The sequence below is a fragment of the Pteronotus mesoamericanus genome, unplaced genomic scaffold (assembly GCF_021234165.1).
Source record: "Pteronotus mesoamericanus isolate MK-2021 breed Mesoamerican mustached bat unplaced genomic scaffold, CSHL_Meso_final scaffold_99, whole genome shotgun sequence".
NCBI lineage: Eukaryota > Metazoa > Chordata > Mammalia > Chiroptera > Mormoopidae > Pteronotus > Pteronotus mesoamericanus.
In genome coordinates this window covers 1,994,473-2,015,548 of record NW_026555330.1, presented here as the reverse complement: position 1 = coordinate 2,015,548, position 21,076 = coordinate 1,994,473, and the positions used below count along the sequence as shown (strand labels likewise).

General features: G+C 43.7%; 2 protein-coding genes across 2 annotated transcripts in view; one reads left to right on the top strand and one right to left on the bottom strand.

The window, feature by feature from the left end:
* The window catches only part of WDR3 (WD repeat domain 3), a 29,035-nt gene extending 13,626 nt beyond the window's left edge, over positions 1–15,409 (top strand). Inside the window, exons 13-28 of the mRNA XM_054565091.1 lie at positions 2,413–2,506; positions 4,335–4,436; positions 5,722–5,807; positions 5,959–6,094; positions 6,784–6,840; positions 7,741–7,841; positions 8,058–8,169; positions 8,306–8,440; positions 8,729–8,779; positions 9,256–9,321; positions 9,916–10,008; positions 10,480–10,527; positions 11,172–11,215; positions 12,766–12,894; positions 14,370–14,463; positions 14,754–15,409. Of these exons, the coding sequence (XP_054421066.1) occupies positions 2,413–2,506; positions 4,335–4,436; positions 5,722–5,807; positions 5,959–6,094; positions 6,784–6,840; positions 7,741–7,841; positions 8,058–8,169; positions 8,306–8,440; positions 8,729–8,779; positions 9,256–9,321; positions 9,916–10,008; positions 10,480–10,527; positions 11,172–11,215; positions 12,766–12,894; positions 14,370–14,463; positions 14,754–14,909 (1,504 nt within the window). The 3' untranslated portion in view covers positions 14,910–15,409. The remainder of the gene's footprint in view (positions 1–2,412; positions 2,507–4,334; positions 4,437–5,721; positions 5,808–5,958; positions 6,095–6,783; positions 6,841–7,740; positions 7,842–8,057; positions 8,170–8,305; positions 8,441–8,728; positions 8,780–9,255; positions 9,322–9,915; positions 10,009–10,479; positions 10,528–11,171; positions 11,216–12,765; positions 12,895–14,369; positions 14,464–14,753) is intronic.
* Positions 9,861–21,076, bottom strand: part of SPAG17 (sperm associated antigen 17) — a 183,998-nt gene continuing 172,782 nt past the window's right edge. Inside the window, exons 47-49 of the mRNA XM_054565090.1 lie at positions 20,717–20,861; positions 17,554–17,698; positions 9,861–9,994 (exon numbers count right to left, since the gene is read on the bottom strand). Coding sequence (XP_054421065.1) covers positions 17,559–17,698; positions 20,717–20,861 — 285 coding nt within the window. The 3' untranslated portion in view covers positions 9,861–9,994; positions 17,554–17,558. The remainder of the gene's footprint in view (positions 9,995–17,553; positions 17,699–20,716; positions 20,862–21,076) is intronic.

The following is a 21,076-nucleotide window of genomic DNA, read 5'->3' as shown; positions in this document are numbered from 1 at the left end:
TTCCTCATAGTGCTGTGGTGGAGCCCTCAACAAAATTAGTCATAATTTACATAGGAGGTTCTTTCTCATCTCCCCTTCTGGCATCTTCCTCCCCCTGCATTGATAATTTTCCCTTTCTGTTGGATCATTCCATCAGCACAGAGATGGGCTGTGATACCTCGCGTCTCACAGGGAACAACCGCCCCGTCTCATCCCCGTCTCTCTCCGGTCAGCCCCCCATCACCCCATTGCTTTTCTCCATTCTGTCTTCCTCTGTCTCCATCTGGCTTTTATCCTCGCCTTTTCGCCAAAACCGCTCTGGTCGCCTCAGCAGTGAGCTTATTTCTAAACCCAGTGGCCTATAAGCTGCATTTGACGCTCTCTGCTTGAACTGATAACTTGCTCCTCTCTGAGACACTTCCTTGACTCTCATCGCTTCCTCTTGCGGCTGTTTTTTTCTCAGTCTTTTCTGGATCCTTCTACCGTCAGTGTGGGTATGCTTCAGGGGAGCGCCTCGGGACCTTTCCTGTCTATACTCACTTGCTGATCTTTAGTCACGGGCTTTCTCTATGCTGGTGCTGCATAAATCTGTACCTCCAGCCTCAGCCTCTCCTCGAACATCCGGCTCTTTTATCCAAATCCTTTGTTTGACCACCACTTGGATGTCTAGCAGGCATCTCAAATTTTCACACGTCCCAAACCGTACTTGTGGCCTTCATTTCCTCGGCAGCATTCCCACCCTCTGTGCCGCCCCATCTCAGGGAGCCCAGAGGCGGCCATTTCCAGGGCTCCTGCTTCCTGTCACCGCTCAGCCAGAAAGCAGAGACAGGGGTCGGATCATAATTGCACTTTAAACATCAGAGGCCAGCGAGCTGAGAGGGTGGCTGGTCAAAACCCTAACGTCCACCTCCCCTTGAGCTTCCAGAAGCTTATACAGAAACGTGGGGATTGGGAGGGGGCGATTCCCGGGGGAGCACAGTTGTGCACTTTCTCTTGGGAGGGGGAGCTGCACGGGGAGTCGCGCGGCTCCTTCCCCCAGGGGCTCCTTTGTCCCGGTGTCACCTCTCTGTTTGCATCAGCATCCTCCTCTTCCCGACGCCCGTGGCTTATGGCCAGGGAGGCTGTGTGTTCTCTGGTTGGGGAGGGGAGGTGTAAACCATTTACTCCCAAGTGTCCTTGGTTAGGGGAGGTAAGGTCTTGGGATTCACCAGCTGGCTCTAAATTGCTCAAGCTGTTTGGCCCTGTTTAATTTTCTCCTCTCAGTTTCCCCATTCCACTTGCCCAGGAATTTTCCTAGCTTCTTACCTGTCTCATTAGTACCTAACTACTTCCGGTTGTTCTGGCCCAAATCCTTGGAGCCATTCTTGATTCTCTCTTATATCCCCGACCAATTCATTAGCAAATCCTGTCCACTTTACCTCCAAAACTTAATCCGGAATCCAGCCGTTGTTCCCGCCTGCGCTGCAAGCACCCACTTCCCGGGACTGTCTCCGCTTTCCTGGTTGCTTTCCTGCCTGGCCTCTCTGTGGTCTTTTCTCAACACGGCTGCCAGGCGGTCTTTTTACAGCGGAAGTCGTGTCACTTCCACCAGCTCCACCTCCCTCCGACCAAAAGCCGAAGTCCTTCCTCTCTCACTGCTGCCCCTTCTGCTCCAGCGGAGCCGCGCTGGCCTTTTTGTCATCCCTGCAACACAACAGGAACCTGCCTGCGTCGTGGCTTCGGAGCTCCCTGTCCTTTCCGCCCGGAGCCTTCTTCCCCATTCATCCACACTGATGGCAGTCCGCTGCCCCCTCCCACATTGTGTTTATCCACAGCACCTGCTGTCACCTGACATACCAGCATTTGTTTGTCTCGTTCCTAAAGAACGTTAAGCTTTACAAGACTCTGGTGCTTAGGAAATGTTTGATGAATGAAGTGGGCATTTTATATATATTTGTTGAATGGATGAGTTTTACGGTCCAGTATAATGAAGATAGCTAGATAGATAGATAGATAGAAAGATATAGATTATGTATATAAAATATATAGATACATATATCTACATATACAGATATATATAAGAGAGATATATCTCTTATAGGGATATATACTAGTAAGTAGGCTAATTTACTTACTTACCGCCTCTGGGCTCACTTAACTGCCGTGTGGTGGCCAGTCAGGTTCTCTGAAGCCCACTGATACTTTTCTCTGCCTGCTGCTGTTTAATCTCTGCTCCACGGGGTTAAGGGGCCCCCACAGTGAAAACAAGGTTAGGCACCATTTAACATTTTCTCCCTTGGCTGTGACTGGGTGGGAGCCAAGGATTGGTCAGGCGTTGTCCTCGGTCATGTTGATCCCTGTCTGTGGCTGAGTGTGCACTGAGCACACACCCTGACCTCTGAGGTGGGGAGGCGGGGCCTCAGCCCATTCACGTTTCTTCCTTCTCCCTCGCAGGTCCACACTGCAGTGCATCCGCACGATGGCCTGTGAATATGCGCTTTGCTCATTCTTTGTGCCTGGTGATAGGCAGGTGGTCATAGGAACAAAGGTAAGCTGAGACTTCTTCTTGGGTTTTAGGGTCTTTTCTACTTAATATTCTTAAAGATGTTTTAGAAATCTGGCTTATTTTTTAGCATATTGGAAATGTATTAGAGCTGGGTAATATGATGATGTTAGTTTATTTTTCCTTTTTTAAGGGTTTTTTTTTAGGCTTTGTTTTCTTTATTGTTTTTAAGACAATTAAAGTCACGACCTTGAGATAACTGTCATTAACATTTCAGTAATCGGCCTTTTGTGCATCACTTTCGAGCACACATGTAATTGTGTTTTGAGAAGACTAATGACAAAACGCATTAAGTACCTAGCTTCATGCTTGGCAGATAGGGGCATTCAGCAAAGGCTGACCAAGTCCTCATTCCCAGCTGCTGGTCAGATTGGGAGATAACCAAGTGGGGACGAGCAGACATGGGTTCGGAGTCAGAATCTCTTCCTTACAAAATGGGTAATTTGGAGCAAATTATAGAACTTCTCTTAGTGCGTTTCCTTATCTATATGAGGGGACAGTAACACTTGCTTTTCACAGTGCTTTCACACCAAATGAGCCTGGGTTGGAATCCCAGCCCTTCCACTCATTGGCTGTGAGACCATTGGGCGAGTTATTTAACCCTGTAAGCCCTGGTTTCCTCATGTAAAATTATGTAAATTATCTACCTCCCAGCATGCCAAGCACTTAGGACAGAGACTCACTCACAGCAAATTGCTAATGAGAGCTTGTACCTTAAGTAGCAGTGAGTAAGGGTGAGAATAAAATGGAATAAGGTCTACGGAATGTTTTGAAAAGTGCTTTGCAAATATTTGTCATTTTTATCTCCATAATCCAATGCCATACGTGCATGATCATTTTATTAGAAAACCTGTGTATCACAATGGATAGCTTTTGCCCAGCACAAAGTGTAAAATAAGCTGGAGAGATCCTAGCGTCATTCTCAGAGAAAGAACATTAAATTTCAATTAAAAGTTTCCCTTATGTTTCATTCACTCTTCCAACAAATGTTTGTCTACTGTTTGCTGTTGGGAGATCATTTGCTTTGAAGGCTACCTGTATCGCTAAAGTACGTACAATCTACGTACAATCCCTAGCTAAGCCTCTGTGCTACACAGTTAACGTAATTATCTCATTTAATCCCCACAACTGCATAGAGAGGTTGGCTTTTACAGCTTTAAAAACAATTAAAAAACAGGCTCATAAAGATGAATTCACCAACAGTTGCTGAGTTGGAAAGGAAAGAGGCAACCCAGGGACCCCAGCCTTCCACCTCCCACCCTTCTCACTGGACGTGCGGAAGCTCAGGGCAGGCTTGGTGCTCGGACCTGGGCTTACCGAGCTCCAGACAGAAGCTTGGTCTGTTGCTTTCTAAACTACCATGACTTTTTGTGTTCGTTGCCCTCCCTGGCATTGTTGGTGGATTGCCATTTCTCACTGCCCGTGTATGGGAAAAGAGGAAACCAGAAGTAGATGGAGCAGAGTTGGTGAAGCCAATTATCATCAAGGATATTTCACTTAAAGGACTGATGGGTTGTTAGGTTTGCCATTTGCTATTATGTTTATTCTGATTTGCCGGTGGCTGTGGTATTTCCCTTTTGAAGTCGAGGAACCAATGAAAACAGCAGGAGTCTAGTGCTACAGATTGTACGATTCCATAGTTGTACACAGCAGAGCAACCCTGCCAGGGCCGGATAGGAAGTACAGAACACGGGACGGGGAATCCAGTTCCCAAGTGCGTGGTCACAGGGCTGTGCGCGGTTGAACCGGGGAGGCGCGGGCCGGGGCGGCCGCGGATGTGCCCTGGAGCCGTGCTCGTTTGTGTCTCCCACAGACGGGAAGGCTGCAGCTGTACGACTTGGCCTCCGGGGCTCTGACGGAGACAGTAGATGCGCATGATGGGGCTCTGTGGTCCATGGCTCTCTCCCCAGACCAGGTGAGTGAGCCACGTGTGAAAAGCTGGACTTGCGCCGCTGGCTGCGTTTCCCATTTCTCCTCTCTGGTTCTCCTGCTGCCTAACAGAGTTCTCTCAGGGCTTCTTCAAAGAAAGCCGCGTTTTGTCTAGTCTGTAGATTTCCCATGTGATGCCATATCACGTGCCGCACTGTGAGAGCAGCTATCCCTGGGAGACGAATCCTTGTTCAGCTTCTCTCGATCATCATTTACGTAACATTAGCTTCCTTATCTTCGCGATTTTTTGCCTGTGGCTTATGATACTTCTTAGAAGAACTAGTTCCTTGGGCAGCACAGTGCAGAGGATGGAGTAGACTCTCCTGCCTCCCTTTTCAGTCCATTCATTTGCGACCTGTCAGTCTGCTGTGTTTTAGCAAATGGGTCAGCCCCCTGGAGTCACTCAGCTGCTTCCCCTCCGGGGGTCACCCTGGGGACTGCACTGGGCCCCGTGGGGGTGCAGTTGCTCAGAGCATTTTGCGATATTTTTTTAAAATACCTTAAGCAGTCGTGGTTCATTCATTTGACTATTCTCAATGGTGGCAAATCTTCATTCATTGAAAGTAGACATATTTTTGGGAAAAAATGGAGTCTGGCACTTAGAGTGGGTAATGCCATTAGGGTCGGAACAGAACAGCATTGAAAATGTAAATAGTAATAATATTTGTACAGTGGCCTCTCTTTTCCAAAATATTTTCACATCCCTTAGGTCATTTATTGTTATTTTTACAATGACTTTATAAACTGGGCAGTCTTTATCGCCACTGCAACAGTGAGGATCACTGTAAAGCTGTTTCCTGTGTTACAAATCTCTGCAGTGGCAGGCAGACGCTTGAGATCTGGTTTTCTCCCACCTTCTAGGTAACTTGACACTCACACTGCAGTGCAGTGAGACTAATTTGAACAATTTAGATTATCCAGTCTGGATATTTGTCGGTCTGCTTTACTAGTGAGTAGCAAAGTCTTTACACTTCCGCCTTCTTAGGTGGAGCAAAACCCCCAGAGTGTTCGCTGAGCCTTCCTGAGGCTGAACAAAATTATTATTAGAACTTTTCCAGGCATTGCCATCTTTCTACATTAGGGTCCACTAGGAATTCTCAAATAAGGTCCGTGGCAGCAGCTCCAAAAGAGAATGGAAGGGGTTAGAAACCACATTTTTCTTAATCTTTATCCCATGCCATTAAATACAAATGGTCTTTTATACTGTTTTGTTGTCTTATTCGAGTTTCTGCACTAAAACACTTGTAATTGAAGTGTCATTCGGTTTCCAGCGTGGCTTTGTGACAGGTGGTGCAGACAAGTGTGTCAAGTTCTGGGATTTCGAGTTGGTGAAAGATGAAAACAGTGCCCAGAAGAGGTGAGTAGACATTTTTCATTGGCGTTAAGGTGGGACCCACTGCGTGCACTTCTGCCTTGTGTATTTCTGTTGAGCTCCAAAGAGCTTGCTGGAATTTTTGTCTGCCTTTGTAGAATACTTATCTTTTTCTGGATGATTTCTATGATTCCAGACTTTCCGTGAAGCAAACCCGAACCTTGCAGCTGGATGAAGATGTTCTGTGTGTCAGGTTTGCCCCCAGCCAGAAGCTGTTGGCCGTGTCTTTGCTAGACTGCACCGTGAAAATTTTCTATGTTGACACCTTGAAGGTACAGTGGCTGTGCCTGGCAATATGTTCTTCCTTTCTGACTGGCCTTGGGTGGAGGCTCTAAAAATGCTGCCTTGACTGTGCCCAGCAGGAATATATTTCTGAAAATTTGTATATGATCAAACAGTGTAGGGGCACCAGGGAAGCTGGAGATTGAAAAGGATACTTTAGGTTTATAACTCCTATTTAAAGCAAGTTACTTTTCACGTGTTCAGAAAACCCTGTGGACAGAAAGTCCAGTCACAGCCATTGGTTTTAAGAGCAGCAGTAGGTGCCCTGGCCAGTGATTCCACACGTGCACGGGGGTCATGTGGGTTGTTTTAAAAAGGTACAGTCTGGGCCCTGGCCCCAGAGAGTTAGTAGGACTGGACTGAACCCGGGAATTGTGTGAAGTACATGCCCCAGGGCAGAGAGATCGGAGAGTATCCCTGCTGAGTCCAGACCAAGGCAGTGGACTTCCGGGCGTTGCTGCCCCCAGGTTGCCGCGTCCCTGTCAAGGGCACGCAGGTCTGTGTGCGAGACACAGGCGCAGGCTGCCCTTGGTGGAGGGTCTTCCTTGAAAATAAACACATAAAGCAACCACGACAGTGTGAGCATTGTATTTTACAGTTGTGTTTTAGATTCACATGTAATAAATTATGCCTATGTTTTATAGACAAACATGAATGATGTATATTCTTTAATGTTTAGTTTTTCCTCTCACTGTACGGACACAAACTGCCTGTCATATGCATGGACATCTCTTACGTAAGTAAAATTTTAATAGCATCTCAGTAACACGTTGTCTTTCTAGAGCATTTTCTTAGCTCTTGGCTTGATTATCTTCATTTTAGAGTATTTATTGTTTCATTCTGTTGTATATCTTTCTCTGCCCCCCAAAAGGAAAATATTATAATCATACTTATTATATGTTATTTTAATCCTTTCAGAATATTTTCACAAGTACCTGAATTAATCCTCATAACAAGCTCCCTGTTGCAAATTCCCCAATTAGTATTTTGACTAAAATACTGTAACTGATGGAGCACCTTAAAATACAAAGACTTAAAAAAGGCAGCCCCCTTTGCTTTGAAAGGAGGTGAGGAAGCTTTATATTTGGATGTCTACAGCATTTTGCGCTATGGAAACCTTGAGACTCTTGACCAGAATCATACTTGTGCCGTGGCTGGCTATGACTAGTGTATATTGACAAGCTCTAGCTGTCTGTATCGGTGCGTTAACAGAGTGAGTTGGTGTTAGAAAATATTGCCGATTGTCTTATGTTCACAAGCATTTGAACTGGGCCTTGAAATTGGAACGAGAAGAGGAATAATGAAGCATCGGTTGAAAGGCTAGGTCCTAACATTCTAGTAGATTCTTTCCTAGCCTCATTCCTTCTCTTTCCCGCTGCCTCTCTCCCTCCAAATCCTCTGGCAGGGATTCCTTTTCCTGCCTAGTCCGCAAAGTGGAGAGAGAACCCCTGTGAAAGCACAACACTGCCCGCCGCAATGCAGGGCGGTTAAGCTTCTAAGTAGATCTGTAGAGAAAAGCAAAGAAGTATGTGATCTCTGTAGAGGAAGGGAATTACTTTCAGACAGAAATGGGTTAATCTGCTTTATAGAGTTCCTCATAATCAGGTCAAGTGATGGCTACCTCTCTGCCCCACAGGACGGAGCACTAATAGCAACGGGCTCCGCCGACAGGAATGTGAAAATCTGGGGGATGGACTTCGGGGACTGCCACAAGTCTCTCTTTGCACACGATGACAGGTGCGTACCATCGTTTCAGACCTCCCTTTGAGTCTCCTGCATCCTCTCCCTTGAGCATCCCTGTCTAGGTAGGGTTCTCAGGCAGTCCTACCTTTCAAATGCTAACGTATAAGTGAGACGCTGTAGAACTAGCTATTTAAAAGTTGTGGGTGTGCGCAAGACTCTTTTTGGTAATGTGGAATTGAGTGACATTCGAGTATTTCTCTCACTCCTCAGCGTGATGCACCTCCAGTTTGTACCCAAGTCTCACCTCTTCTTCACTGCCGGGAAGGACCGGAAGATTAAGCAGTGGGATGCGGACAAATTTGAGCACATTCAGACCCTGGAGGTAACCTCTTGCCTGTTTTGCTTGCTCGGTACTTAAGACCTGCTTTGAAGATTAACTGCTGATCGTCACTAATGTAAGCAGCAGCCCATGGAGAACATCCTCACGCGGGGTTTTGGTGCCTGTGTTTTCTCTTCAGGGGCACCACCAGGAAATATGGTGCTTGGCCGTGAGCCCCAGCGGAGACCATGTCGTGTCATCGTCCCACGACAAATCCCTGAGACTTTGGGAGAGGACGAGGGAACCTCTCATTATTGAGGAGGAGAGGGAGATGGTAAGGACTTTAGGCCTGGTGTCAAATAGGCTGGCTGGGTGTCCGACACACTGTCCCATCCAGAGTTTTCTGTCTAGTGCAGTCACACGTGAGACAGTGCCAGGTCCAAGGGAAGAGTCCAGGAGATGCTGCCAGTTCTGCTGCCACCGTTTCAGCGGCCAGGCGGACACGGATGCCGGAGGGGGTTGTGTTTTGAAAGAAGCAGCCTCTCACTGTCTCATTCACATTTCGCTTCACGTAGAGACCGTGTTTTTTCTTTCCAATTAATTTCTTTCTGTCTCTTGACAGCAAAGGGAAGCAGAATATGAGGAGAGTGTGGCCAAAGAAGACCAACCAGCAGTAAGTAAATCTTTTGGGATCCTGAGGTTGTGCCCTGTAATTATCTTATTGGAATTTACCATAATTTCAAGAGTTTCTGATGGAATTAGAATTGGGCCAGATTCCAAAGTCATCACCAGCTATTGTGGGAAAGAATCTGAGTAGTCTTTTCTAGTCAACTATATTCTGGCTCTTTTTTTTTCTTTTTTTTTTTAAGGGACTTCAGAGAACTATTTCACTGTAGAACAAAATAAAAATCAGAAAAATAATTGAGAAATTGGGTGTTATTTTTAAATATTTGTAAAGGCAGATATTCTTATAATAATACATATAAAATACTTAACATGGCCACCGACACCTCCTAAGTCCTCAGTGAATGGCAGCTGATAACACAGTATAAAACAGTACTGCCTGTTCTTTTATGGATGTAAGATGAATTTTTTGGCTCTTTAATGCTTGTCAACAACATGATTCAAGGATCTCTTTGTTTCTGGCAGGTTCCGGGGGAGACTCAAGGAGAAAATTACTTTACTGGAAAGAAAACTATTGAAACAGTCAAAGCAGTAAGTTGATTTTTTTCCATGGGATCTGAACTTTTTAATAAAAGCCTTTATCAACCAAATAGTCCTTTTGTGGCAAAATGTTGATTGAATTTTTAAATGGGGATATATTGAGATCAAACCTGTCTCCCTTTTTTGTAACCAAGGAGGTGCTGGTAGTGAATCTGTTTGATCAGTTCGTGGTTTCATTTTCGGTGGCAGGGGCCGGGGGGAGCAAGCCCCTTGACTGGGGAGCGAGGTCACAACCCTGGTGTACCTCAGGACGATGCTAACCAGCTGAGCTACACGGCCAGAGCGTGGTTTCCAGAAGGGAAAGCTTAATCTCCTGAACGTAGCACCTGCCAGGTGTTCCTGGGAGCTGCCCACCTCAGGGCGTCCACATCCATTTTTACCTGCATCCAGAATACCCAGTGCCCTCCCTGAAAATCAAAAAGAAAAGAAAAACCGATGACGTCTTTAAATGCAGCTTAGCAGTGTTTTGGCACATGTTTATTAAAATGACTCAAGCTGTTGGCCGATGTTCGAATCAGGCCTGTGGGGGTTCCGGGATGAAGGCGTGTGTTGTGATGACGTCTGTCCTTTGTCATCGTCATGTAGGCCGAGAGGGTCATGGAGGCTATTGAGCTCTACCGAGAAGAAACTGCAAAGATGCAGGAACACAAAGCCATTTGTAAAGCTGCGGGAAAAGAGGTAAGGCACCCAGTGAGTTACGCTGTGGGAGACATCGATAAACAGACAATTTCTGCGACTTTTCAGTTCAGACCAGGAAGTGAGGGAAATGTAATCGAAGTCCTTCTAATTCAAACGTTAGAAAGAAGGAATTGAGGACGTGTGAGAGAAAGGAAGCTTGGTCTTAGTGAAAAGGGAAGGATAGGAAGATGTAGATCGCGCGATTATTCTGTGGTGTTGAGCAGACACTCGTGCTCCCACTTTGGTTCGGGAGGCAGGGTGAGCATTTCGGACTTCCGATGAAACCTGTTGCCCAAACGCACTCACAAGCACTATCAAAACTGAAAGGCCTGATGATTCTTGTATACTCTTTCTGTTTAGGGGTCCGTCTTTTCTCTTTTCAAAATGTTAAATACTATTTATCGCCCTGCCTGTGACAAGCATTATCACAGTCTCATTTTCTAATGCCCGGATTTAACAATTTCTTCACAGGTTCCCCTTCCTACCAACCCCATCCTGATGGCTTATGGCAATATCTCTGTGAGTAGATTGTCTAACAGTTTCCCTTGGTTATTCAAAGGTTACTTCTAGGGGTAGGAAAGGAGGTAATGCTTTCTCGTTAAAAATTCCTCTTGAAGGGTGATAGCTCCTAGAACATGTTGAATTTCAAAAGGACCATTTTAGTGTAACTTCCAAGTCGCCTTTCTTTGGTTGGACTGCAGTGGCATTTTTCTGTATTCTAGTGCATGCTTATTCAAGATTTGTGTCCCAAAGCCCTCTGAAGAGTCCGTTCATCCAAATAAACTTTGAAATGGAAGGTTTGGGAGGAAAAGTGGCCATAATCAGCCAGATAAAGGAGGGAGGGGAGGCTAACGAGACGACGCACGCCCTCAGCAACCTCCAATTACTTAGCACTCTGCCTGCACGCCTCACTGATCACAGGACCCCGTGAGTCGGGGGTCTTCATGTAACAGGAACTGGCCTGACGTGTAGGTAGAAGGAAACGCAGTTGGTAAGTGGCAGAGCTGGAAGTGAACCCAGATCTGACCAACGCGAGGCTCCTGCGTGTCTCGCCATTTTAGAACATGATCTATGAAAGAGGGGTCCTGGCTCCTAGGAGACGGAATTAGGGACTCAGTAGAAACCAGTCCAGCGTCGCTAATGCCATTGTCCTTCCTTGGCAGCCTTCCACTTACGTGCTGGAGATTTTTAAAGGAATCAAGTCCAGGTGAGTTTCCGTGCACAATTGCTACCATTTGTCAGCTAACAACCTTTACTGAGTGCATATCTAACCGTGTGAGAAGGAGAAGTTACAATTGATGGTTATTATCCTTAATAGGTTTAACTACATCAAAATTTTGATGGAAAATAATTCATCACAATGTTCTTTTTGAAGTAGATCTAGGAGGCTCTACTTCTAAGGACGAATAAAGGATAGTGCTACTTCATATTTAGATAATGAAATCCTCTGTAATACAGTCAGAAGTACCAACAGTTAACGTGTTTTGTAGTACAGTTCTTTGAGCTTATTTTGTGTGTACATACACAATTGAAACCACTTGTATACAATTTTGTATCCTGTCCTTTTTCACAGAATACTTTTTGAGCATGTGCCAATATTGTTCTTGAAAAACGTAGCATTGAATTAATTCATAATATTCCATTGTACAATTACTATTGGATGTTGCTTTTTTTTTTCTATTGTTAATATTATTTCTGTGAATACCATTATATAGAAGTCTTTGTTATTATTATTTTTCTTAAGATGAGAGTTCTAGCAGTCTAATGACTGAACAATGGGCATAAGTGAGCTTTTGAAGGTTTATATTGCTAAATTACTTTGCCAGAGTGCTTGTACAGACTTTTACCAGGGTTTTAAAAATTCTTTGTTGGTTTCAGAGGCAGAAGGTTATGTTGTATTATTTTCATTTCTTTTGATTATTGATGAAGTTAAAATTGTATCATAGTTGTTAGCCATTTGTATTTTTTTCCTGTGAACTTTTGTTACATTTCCTTGTGCTTTGGTAGTTGCCTTTACTGGTGTTTAAGAATTTTTCATATATTTTTGGAATAATGTTTCTTATTTGTGATTTACCTTTTGATTTTATTTGTGAGTTTGACTTACAATATTGAAATACATCCCTTACAAGTGATAAACAGGACCTATTTGAATAATGAGGAGCCTTCACTGGAGAAATGTAAAAGGACATTTAGACTCAGGGAGGTACAGGGCATTCCTAGATGGGAAGGTTCTGTGTTTTAGTTTTTCTTAAACTAATTTACAGGTTTGTGATTTCAAAACCAAAACCAGAACAACAAAAAAGGAGCTCTTCTCCTAGATTTAAAAACAAATAAAAAAACCTATAAACTAGTAAACTTAAAATAGCACAGGATTGTTGTCAGAATCACATGATCATCAAAACAGACTCAGAAATCCTGAAACAGACTCTTGTACATAAAGACTCAGTAAATGGTAGGAGGAGTGTCATGTAAAGACGGAATCTTCAAGAGAAGGCTTTGGAGACATTGGTTATCTGGAAGAACAAAAGTTCGATTCCCCTACCATGCCGTGGACCAAAATGCATCCAACAGATGAAAATATTCAATGTAAAAAACAAAACATTGAAAAGAGAACCATCTAGAAATGGATCAGTATTTAATTCTGAATGGGTAAGATCTATTAAATAAAAGCAATGTGAAAAAAATAGTAGAGGAAAGATTTGAAAATGGACCACGTTAAGGAACATGGCATTCTCAATGCGTATGTTTCCCCTTCAGTGAGCTGGAAGAATCTCTGCTTGTGCTGCCTTTCTCTTACGTCCCAGACATCCTTAAACTCTTCAATGAATTCCTCCAGCTGGGCTCCGATGTGGAACTTCTGTGTAGGTGCCTCTTCTTTCTTCTCAGGTAACAGCCTTTCCCAAAATAGACCATGTCTCCTCAGCCGAACTGCTCCAGTAGAGTCTTAACAGAAGCTGCCACCGCGGCGGGGTAAAGAAACCGGGTGTGCCCTGGCTGGGTGGCTCGGTGGGGTGGAGCGTCGTCCCATACACTAAAGGCTGCGGGTTTGACCCCGTCAGGCCACGTACTGGAGGCAGGCAGTCAGTGTTTCTCACATCGATGTCTGTCTGTCTTCCCTCCACCCCCAATCAATAAAACATGTCTTCGGGAGAAGATGAAAAAGAAAAGAACAATCTGATGTTTGGGTTTCCGACACTGTTAGAGAATTTCAGTGCTGCTTGACATAAGTTATTTCTTATCCTTCGGAATCATTCTTGCCCTTAAAACAAGTAACATGAGGTAATGTCACATTGCTCAGGGACGCCTCCTTAGTCGCAGGTCTCCAAGCTGCGGTCTGCTGAAGTGGCTTTGGTTCTAGGCAGTTTGCTGGAAGCCCACTATTGAATAGCCGGTTTGCCTCCTTTGTTGTTTTGTAATTGTTTAGTTTAAGGTAATGGGTTTGCTTTGTCTTCCTCATAGCTTTTTCAAGAATAGTGGATTTATTTTCCAGGTCTTCGTAGGTACAAATGCAAAAGAAGGACATACATAGAAGGAACTAAAATGGGCAATACGTTCATTAGATAATATTATGAAGAATTCTTGTTCACATATAATAGAGAAGAATATATTTATCAAGGTTTAAGAATATATTATTGTCTCCCACTATCTGCTCCTCAGTCTCAAGCTGTTATAACAGAAAACAGAAACAGAGACAAATTGAGCATTCCTTAAAATGCTGTTATGAGAACAAAATAAAATGGTCAACCAATAGCAAAAAGCTTAAAAAAAAGTATATTTAGTAAAGTTGATGAATTGGCCTGTTTTCATGATTCTTACCCCTCCACTCCTTTTATTTGATCCAGATATTAGCAAAAGAAAAACAATATATTATTCAGCTGCCATGTTTAGAATTTGAGGCAAGTTGTGAGGACTCAGCAGTATCACCGATAATTTCATATTGCCCTGGCATATGTACGTTGCCTCAGGGTTTCTAATTCTAAGGGAAACACCGTGAGCTCTTGCACACCAGAGGGCTGCGGATGGGCACCCCTCACAGGTACATGGCAGGTCCCAGTCGAAGGTGGTGGAGGTTAAAGAGCATGAGATCATCAAGGGCAACTTGGGGCTCTTGGTCAGTGTTTGAACGTGATAAGGTCCAGGGTAGTATTTTTTAAATTGTCATCAGATGGAACCAAATAGTAGGGGGAAAATTCCTTTAGCTTTTTTTTGTTAGGAGTATTTCTAACCTCCATGATATGGTAAATAATTTTATTTTATTTTTTTTTACTTTGATATTGTGTCTCTTTACTGTTTCTAGAAAGGAAGAGTAGAGCCAGCCTACTACCTCTCTTTGTAACATGGCTGTTTTGTTTTTCTATAAGGATTCACTTTGGGCAGATCACTAGCAACCAGATGCTTGTGCCAGTGATTGAAAAATTAAAGGAAACAACTATTTCAAAAGTCAGCCAAGTCCGGGTAAGTATGTTTGTGGAGATACAACGGCAAGGGGGAAATCCTAGTGTGTGTATGGGACTTGGAAGTATTATGGCGCGCTGTGCCTTGTCTTGGGTGGCACTGACCAGACATAATCTTACTTGAGATGAGGTGGCCGTTGGAGATGATAGGACTAGGAAACCAGCAGGACCTGAGGCAGGTAAGGGTGAGGGACAGCACCTGAATCAGCTCAGGCCCCCTGCTGCTGATGTGCTGCGATACTGAACGGAAGGGAGAGAAAGTGTGTTAATCGTCCTTGTGTTCCTCCCCAGGATGTTATCGGCTTCAACATGGCAGGTCTTGAGTATCTCAAGAGAGAATGTGAGGCAAAAAGTGAAGTTATGTTTTTTGCTGATGCTACCAGCCACTTGGAAGAGAAGAAAAGGAAGAGGAAGAAGAGGGAGAAGCTAATTTTAACACTGACATAGAACTGAAATGTGGTGCCTTTTTCTACTTTTTCTTTAAAAGGACTTCCAAACTAAGTAGCAATAGAGTCAGTGTCAACTTAAAAGTGACCAAGTAACAGCGTGTTGAGCTGCTGAAGATCTAGGATGTGAGCCAAGCTTTCCCTAAGGAAATTCGGAATTCCCTTATTGGCCTGTGGGCTCCGTTTCTTGGACATGACCCACAATTAGTCTAAAATGTCATCTGTGCCCTCGAAGGTTGAGCTTTTCAGTTGTTATTCCCGCTATATTCTAGCAGGGAGCAAAGCATTTTTTTTTTAAACTAGGGATGTTTAAAAAACTAGGCATGTTTTAGTAAGGTTGAAGTGAACATTTCAAAAGTTTATCTAATTTATGATAGAAGAATTGTTGGTTGATTTGTTACTCTGTGTTCTACTGAGACAGGAGCACAGTTGAGTGTCCTCTGCCCTTAAATGCAGCCATGGACTTGGAGAGCTGAAAAGGACCATAAAAATTATCTAGAGCACCCTCCTTAAATGTTAACCTCTTGCAGGCTGTTATATCTGTATATAAAATATCCTATTGGCTACCTGTTTATACTTTTTTCAATAAAACAGTGGTTTCTAATTAAAGTGAGGCCGAGCTGAGATGCTTGCGGGGCTTCTGGGTGGTTGATGCCCTAAGTATGTAACATGTGTCTGTGTGATAGGGGCTTGGGCAGTTGGGCACGTTTTAGGAAAAGAAATTGAGACATAGCTTTGGGCCTGGGCTTTTCTTTGTGGGAAGTTTTAAAATTACTAATTGAACCCCCTTGTAACAATCCTATTCAGATTTTCTGCATCTTCTTGGGCCAGTGTCAGTAGTTTGAGTCTCTGTGAATTTGTCCATCTCATCTGAGTTGCTGAGTCGTAACGCTACCATTTTTCCTCCAGTCTCAGAACTGCGGTCCTTGTGGCTGGCTTTCTGGTCCAAGCCACTAGGCTGTTTTGTTCCTAAGCGTAGCAGAGTCACCAAAACGAGGTGAGGAAGGTAGTGATGGTGGCATTTGTGGGGCAGAATAAGAGTAAAGGGAACTTGGCCTGGAGTCCCTTAGGCCTAACTGTGAGAAGGCCAGACAGTGGGTCGCGCCGTGGACTCTAGGTGCTCCGTAGTCGAAGAATCGGCCTTTTCCTTAGACGGCTCTTTGTGCCACCAGGGAGAGGCGTTCATTCCTTAATTCTTGAAAGTTATCTTCATTCTTGTGCAAACAGGCTTATCTGTGTCATGTTTGCTTCTTGCAGTTGTTCATCGGAACATAAAGAAAGTGTAGCATTTTCCAAGAACATTTTTGATAGTTTCTAAACCAAAATGAGTTCCAGGAGGGCCCTCTCCATGTCTACATTTCAAAGTGCTGCTTTCCCTGGCCTTGCCACCATTCAAGGTTAGCAACACCAGGGGACACACAGGGGTGTGTCTGGTAAGTGTTGTGCTAACCAAAGACAAGGGGAACCTGTAATGGATGGAACGGTGTATACAGTAAGTGACTCAGCTAGAACTTTTGGTCAGAATCCTTGAAACTCCTTCACCCTAAAGGTTTGAGGTTAACCCGTGAGTTACAAACTAAATTGTAAGCTAAGCTGGTTTTTAGTTCTTAAGTCCACATTTACTGGGTTAGTAGCTGGCCACTGGCTATTTAATGCCTAGTACAGAGACCATTCAATGCATAACACCTCTTGGAAATAATGTGATGTTACCTACTGTAACGCCATAAAGAAAAGCCTCATGAGGAGTTTATTAGGAGTATTACATCTAACCTTTTTTTAAAAGAGTGTGTGTGTATCCATGTAAAGAAGATATGCTTAACAATTTTAAGATTTCCTGGCTGGAGGGTAAGTACTTGGTGTGCGTGGTATGAAGCTGTCTCTCAGTGGCCAGCGTCACGTCATAGCTCATCCCAAAGAAATCTAGCACATCTGTCAGAGTACAGGCAGGTAATACAAGGAAACGCATGCAAGTGTACTTTCCTTTTTCTCTCATGAGTGTACAATGGTGTTTCCTAGAGGCTAGATGACATGTGACAGGGTGACAGATTGAATGTAGAGCAAAAAAGAGATTTGCAAAAAAATACAGATTTTTATCTTTCATTTAAAATCTGTATGTTATTGTTTTCACATAAACCTAAGTTTTTTTCCCCCTCGTTTTAATTCTGATTTGGTAAGTGTGATAGATAGGACAGAACCCAGGCTCGCTGGGATCCTCAGTGACCGTTAAGGCCGTATAAGGAACCGTGTGTCCAGGACGCGGAGAGACCCTGATTCACGTGGACGTTCTCAAGTCCCAAAGGGCCCTCTGCTGTCACCTGTGCTCCTGCTTTTCAGAAAGTCAGCTCTGCACTGAAAACAGCGCTTAAAAGAATGAACTTCAGAACCTCATTGAAGTAGGGTAGATTTTCACTTCTACGTAAGATTCTCTGAGCCTCTGTTTCCTTATTTGTAAAGTGGTAAAAACAATATCTTAGAGGTAGTATGAGGATTATGTGTATATAAAGGAGTAGCTATTGCAGTTACTAAAAACCCATATTTTCATTCCACCGGGTTCAGTGGCTCATTGGTTTCTGGTCATAAGAAAAGAACAGACGTGAGGTCTAAGGGCCTCGGATGTGAATGGTTGAAAATGAGTTTGTACTCACTGGGCCTACTGCGGAGAGGCCTTCCGGGACAGGAAGAGTCCCAGGGTGCGGGAGGGAACTGTAGACATCCTCTGGACCGCGGGATTGTCCTTTCCCTCGGGAAGGTCGCTTAGTCTCTTATCATAATTGCTGCTTGTCAACACTGGTACAATGCTCGTTAAGGACTGGGATGTTCACGTCCAAGTGATATGTATACACAAGCTCATTAACGTTTCAGAAGTCAAACTTCTTTTCTAGCATCGTTAGCTCAATTTTAGGTACTTTTCTGTCTAATGCAAGTTGTGTGTGCTCGGGCTTAGGGGACGAAGAATGGATATTGATCTGGAATTGCTTTTGTCCATTTCATTGCCTTTCTAGAGGAGCCATCAATTGCTGTAACTAGGCCCCCAAACCACATGAGCATACAGAGGTCATGGTGTTGGGTGCAGAGGGGCACAGATGGGCTATGGACTACCATTGACGTTGGAAGTAGATAACAGATCTAATAAAACTCCTTTCCCTGTCTGTCTGCACCTAACTGGTGGTCTTTAAAGCAAGGAAATAGGAATTTCATTAGCACAAATGCTGAAGGAGCTCACGGCTGTGGCCAGCAGCGGGGATTCGGACACTCTGGATCGGCACCTAATAATGTGTGTGAAGAAGATGTAAGGGCCTGATATAATTTCCGGAGGGAAAACAAGTGGTTCTTCAGTTTGCTTTAATCACTAAAAAACAGCCCTGCTATCAGTGCGCGTGCGCGCACACACACACACCCCCCACATTGTTCCCAGTGAGGTCTTTCCTGGCCACGCCATTTGAAATTGCAAGCCTCCTTAACACTCCCTAGACCCCCCTTTCCTCTACATTCTTCTGCATTGTGCTTACCACCACCAGCATAGTTTCATTTACTTATATGTGTATTGTCCGTCCTCCCACTGGAATGCAAGCTGCACAAAGACAGGAATTTTTGTCTTTTTTGTTCATTGTCCAGAGTCTAGAACAGTGCATAGCACATCAGCCACCTTCCTAGAATTATCTTTGAAAGACTAAATGGGCAAATGACTTCAACTCCATTTCTACTGAAAAGAAGGTCATCTGACACCACTTCCCTAAATTGTTCCTTCACTGCAGAAGGGCTGGATCCACATTCATCTTCGCCTCTCCCCGCCCAGACTAACGCTTCAGCTCTGTGCTTAATCACTCTCTTGTTGCCTTTTAGACATTGCGGCTTCAGTCAGTTCCTCTTTCACATTTTTAATGTCTGTCTTCCGATCCATGCTCTTCAGCCTACAAACATAAGTCTACACCAAACTCAAAACCTCTCCTTTGCTCTTGCTCTAAGGCAGTGTATTCTTTTGCTCTTCCCTTATAATAAATTAATATATGTATTTTAGAGAGGAAAGCAGAGTGAGAGAGAGAGAGACATATCGATTTGCTTTTCCACTTATTTATGAATTCATTGATTGAGTCTTGTATGTGCCCTGACTGGGGATTGAACCTGTAACCTTGGCTCATCCAGATGCCACTAATCAACTGAGCTACTCAGACAGGAAACTCCAGGAGTCATTTTTTTTGTCTGTTGCACTTTAGTGTTCGTCCCAACGAAATCTTATGGCCCTATTTAAATCTGAATTCTCTTTGACATTGCTGTAGCATCTGTCAACTATCCATATTTTCCTTGAAATTCTGAGATAATGATTTTCCAATTCTTGTTCTGTCTCCATTGGCTCTACTTCTGCTCCCTAAACAGGCCCCAAATTTCTGTTCCTTTCCCGTATCTTCATTCATCACCTCTTTATAGATGATGCCTAAAATTATGTCTCCAGCTCTAACTCCAACTGAGATCCAGTTCTGCATATCCATGATTCACTACCTGCAACCTTGGAGTTGACCTCTTCTGTCCTTTTCTGTCTGTCGATGGGTTCCACCTCAGATTCTACAGTTGCCCCCGCCCAATGGCTTTCATCCACGGCTACTGCTGCCACATGGTACTTCTCGTCCTTACACTTGGCCTGTTGACGTAGCCTTCCAATGGCTCTTTGCCTCTCCAGTCACTTTGTCCTTTAACACACCCTGCATGATAACACTGAACTCACCTTTATAAAGACACACTGATTCTATCCCCACCATATGAGAAATCTTCAGTGATTCACTGATTATTACTTAGTAAAGGTTCACCAAGAATTCAAAATCTTCCACAACTTGATTCTGACCAACTTTCCCCACTATATTTCCTAATACTCCCTGAACTCTCAACAAATCTAACTCCCTGATAACTCTCCCAGACACCTGGTGCTTTCCTATTACTATGGATTTATTCATTCTTTCTAGTTTAAGTCTCCTTTCATCAAAAGTTTTTGCATTCTATAAGACTCAAATATCAAATAGGTATACAGGGTCTGGCACAAATAACACTCCGTTTTTTATTACAAAATCTTTTAATAAAAAAATCATAAGCATGTAATTCTGTCATATAACAATATCACACTCAAGCACACCATTAAACATTTTAGGTGAAATGCTCAAATTAAAACTAAATTATTACACCCATATTATTACCTTACCAATGACACTCAAGCAGGCATTACTTCTGCTGGACCCTGTATAACTATAACACAAAGTATTGTAGTATATGATTAATGTCATTGGAGTACGAAATAACGAAGACTTTCTGGTACTAGATGATAGAAGTTTTAAGATAGAGTCCAATTTTCATTTTTATATGTGACAAATACTTCACATAGTAAGTACTTTGCATATAATAGCTCCTCAATAGCTATATGATAGCTACATGCGAGACACCAATATGAAGGTATGTATGCGTAATTCGGTGAACATCCATAACCTTTATAATAAAGTATCTCCTGTCCCTCAACAAGATTACAAGTGTTCTTGATGACAAAAACTTGCTTTAAAAAAAAAATTCTCATCTGATAGCCCATAGACAGCCAATAACGTTGGCATTAATACAACTTGCAGTTTCTGCGCAGGTACCCTCTGCCAGGCACTCTGCTAGGTGCTTACAAAGATGAATGAAGACTATGCTTTTAAAAGCAGAATCAATGAAGCTAACGGAGTGAGGGTGTGAGGGGTTAGAAAATAGCATCCTGATTCCCATGTTCTCCTGGCTCACGCGTAATTGTTGCACTGCATGCAGCAACTCAAACTGAACTTCAAAGGATATTCGCTTCCACAGGTAAGAACAGGACGTCATGCTCCGTCATGATCTCGATATTGTGCGAGACATGTGCCGACCCCTTGGCGCCGTCCTCACCCAGGGCCATGGCAAATAGCTCCACTTTCAGTTCCACCTGCAAACCGGCTGCCACCTGTGAGACACAACGCAGCTTGAGGATCAGATATCTCTGAGGTCAAATCTTGGTTTTCACACCAAGTTGGGCAACTTAATGAAACTCTACTCTGGTTTCCTCATCCCTAAATTGGGCACGAGTGGATGATCACTGTTACAGCATTTAGAGGAATTACTTCATAGAGAGGCAGAATTCCATTGAGCAAATGGGGCCCAGGATACACGTTGAAGGAA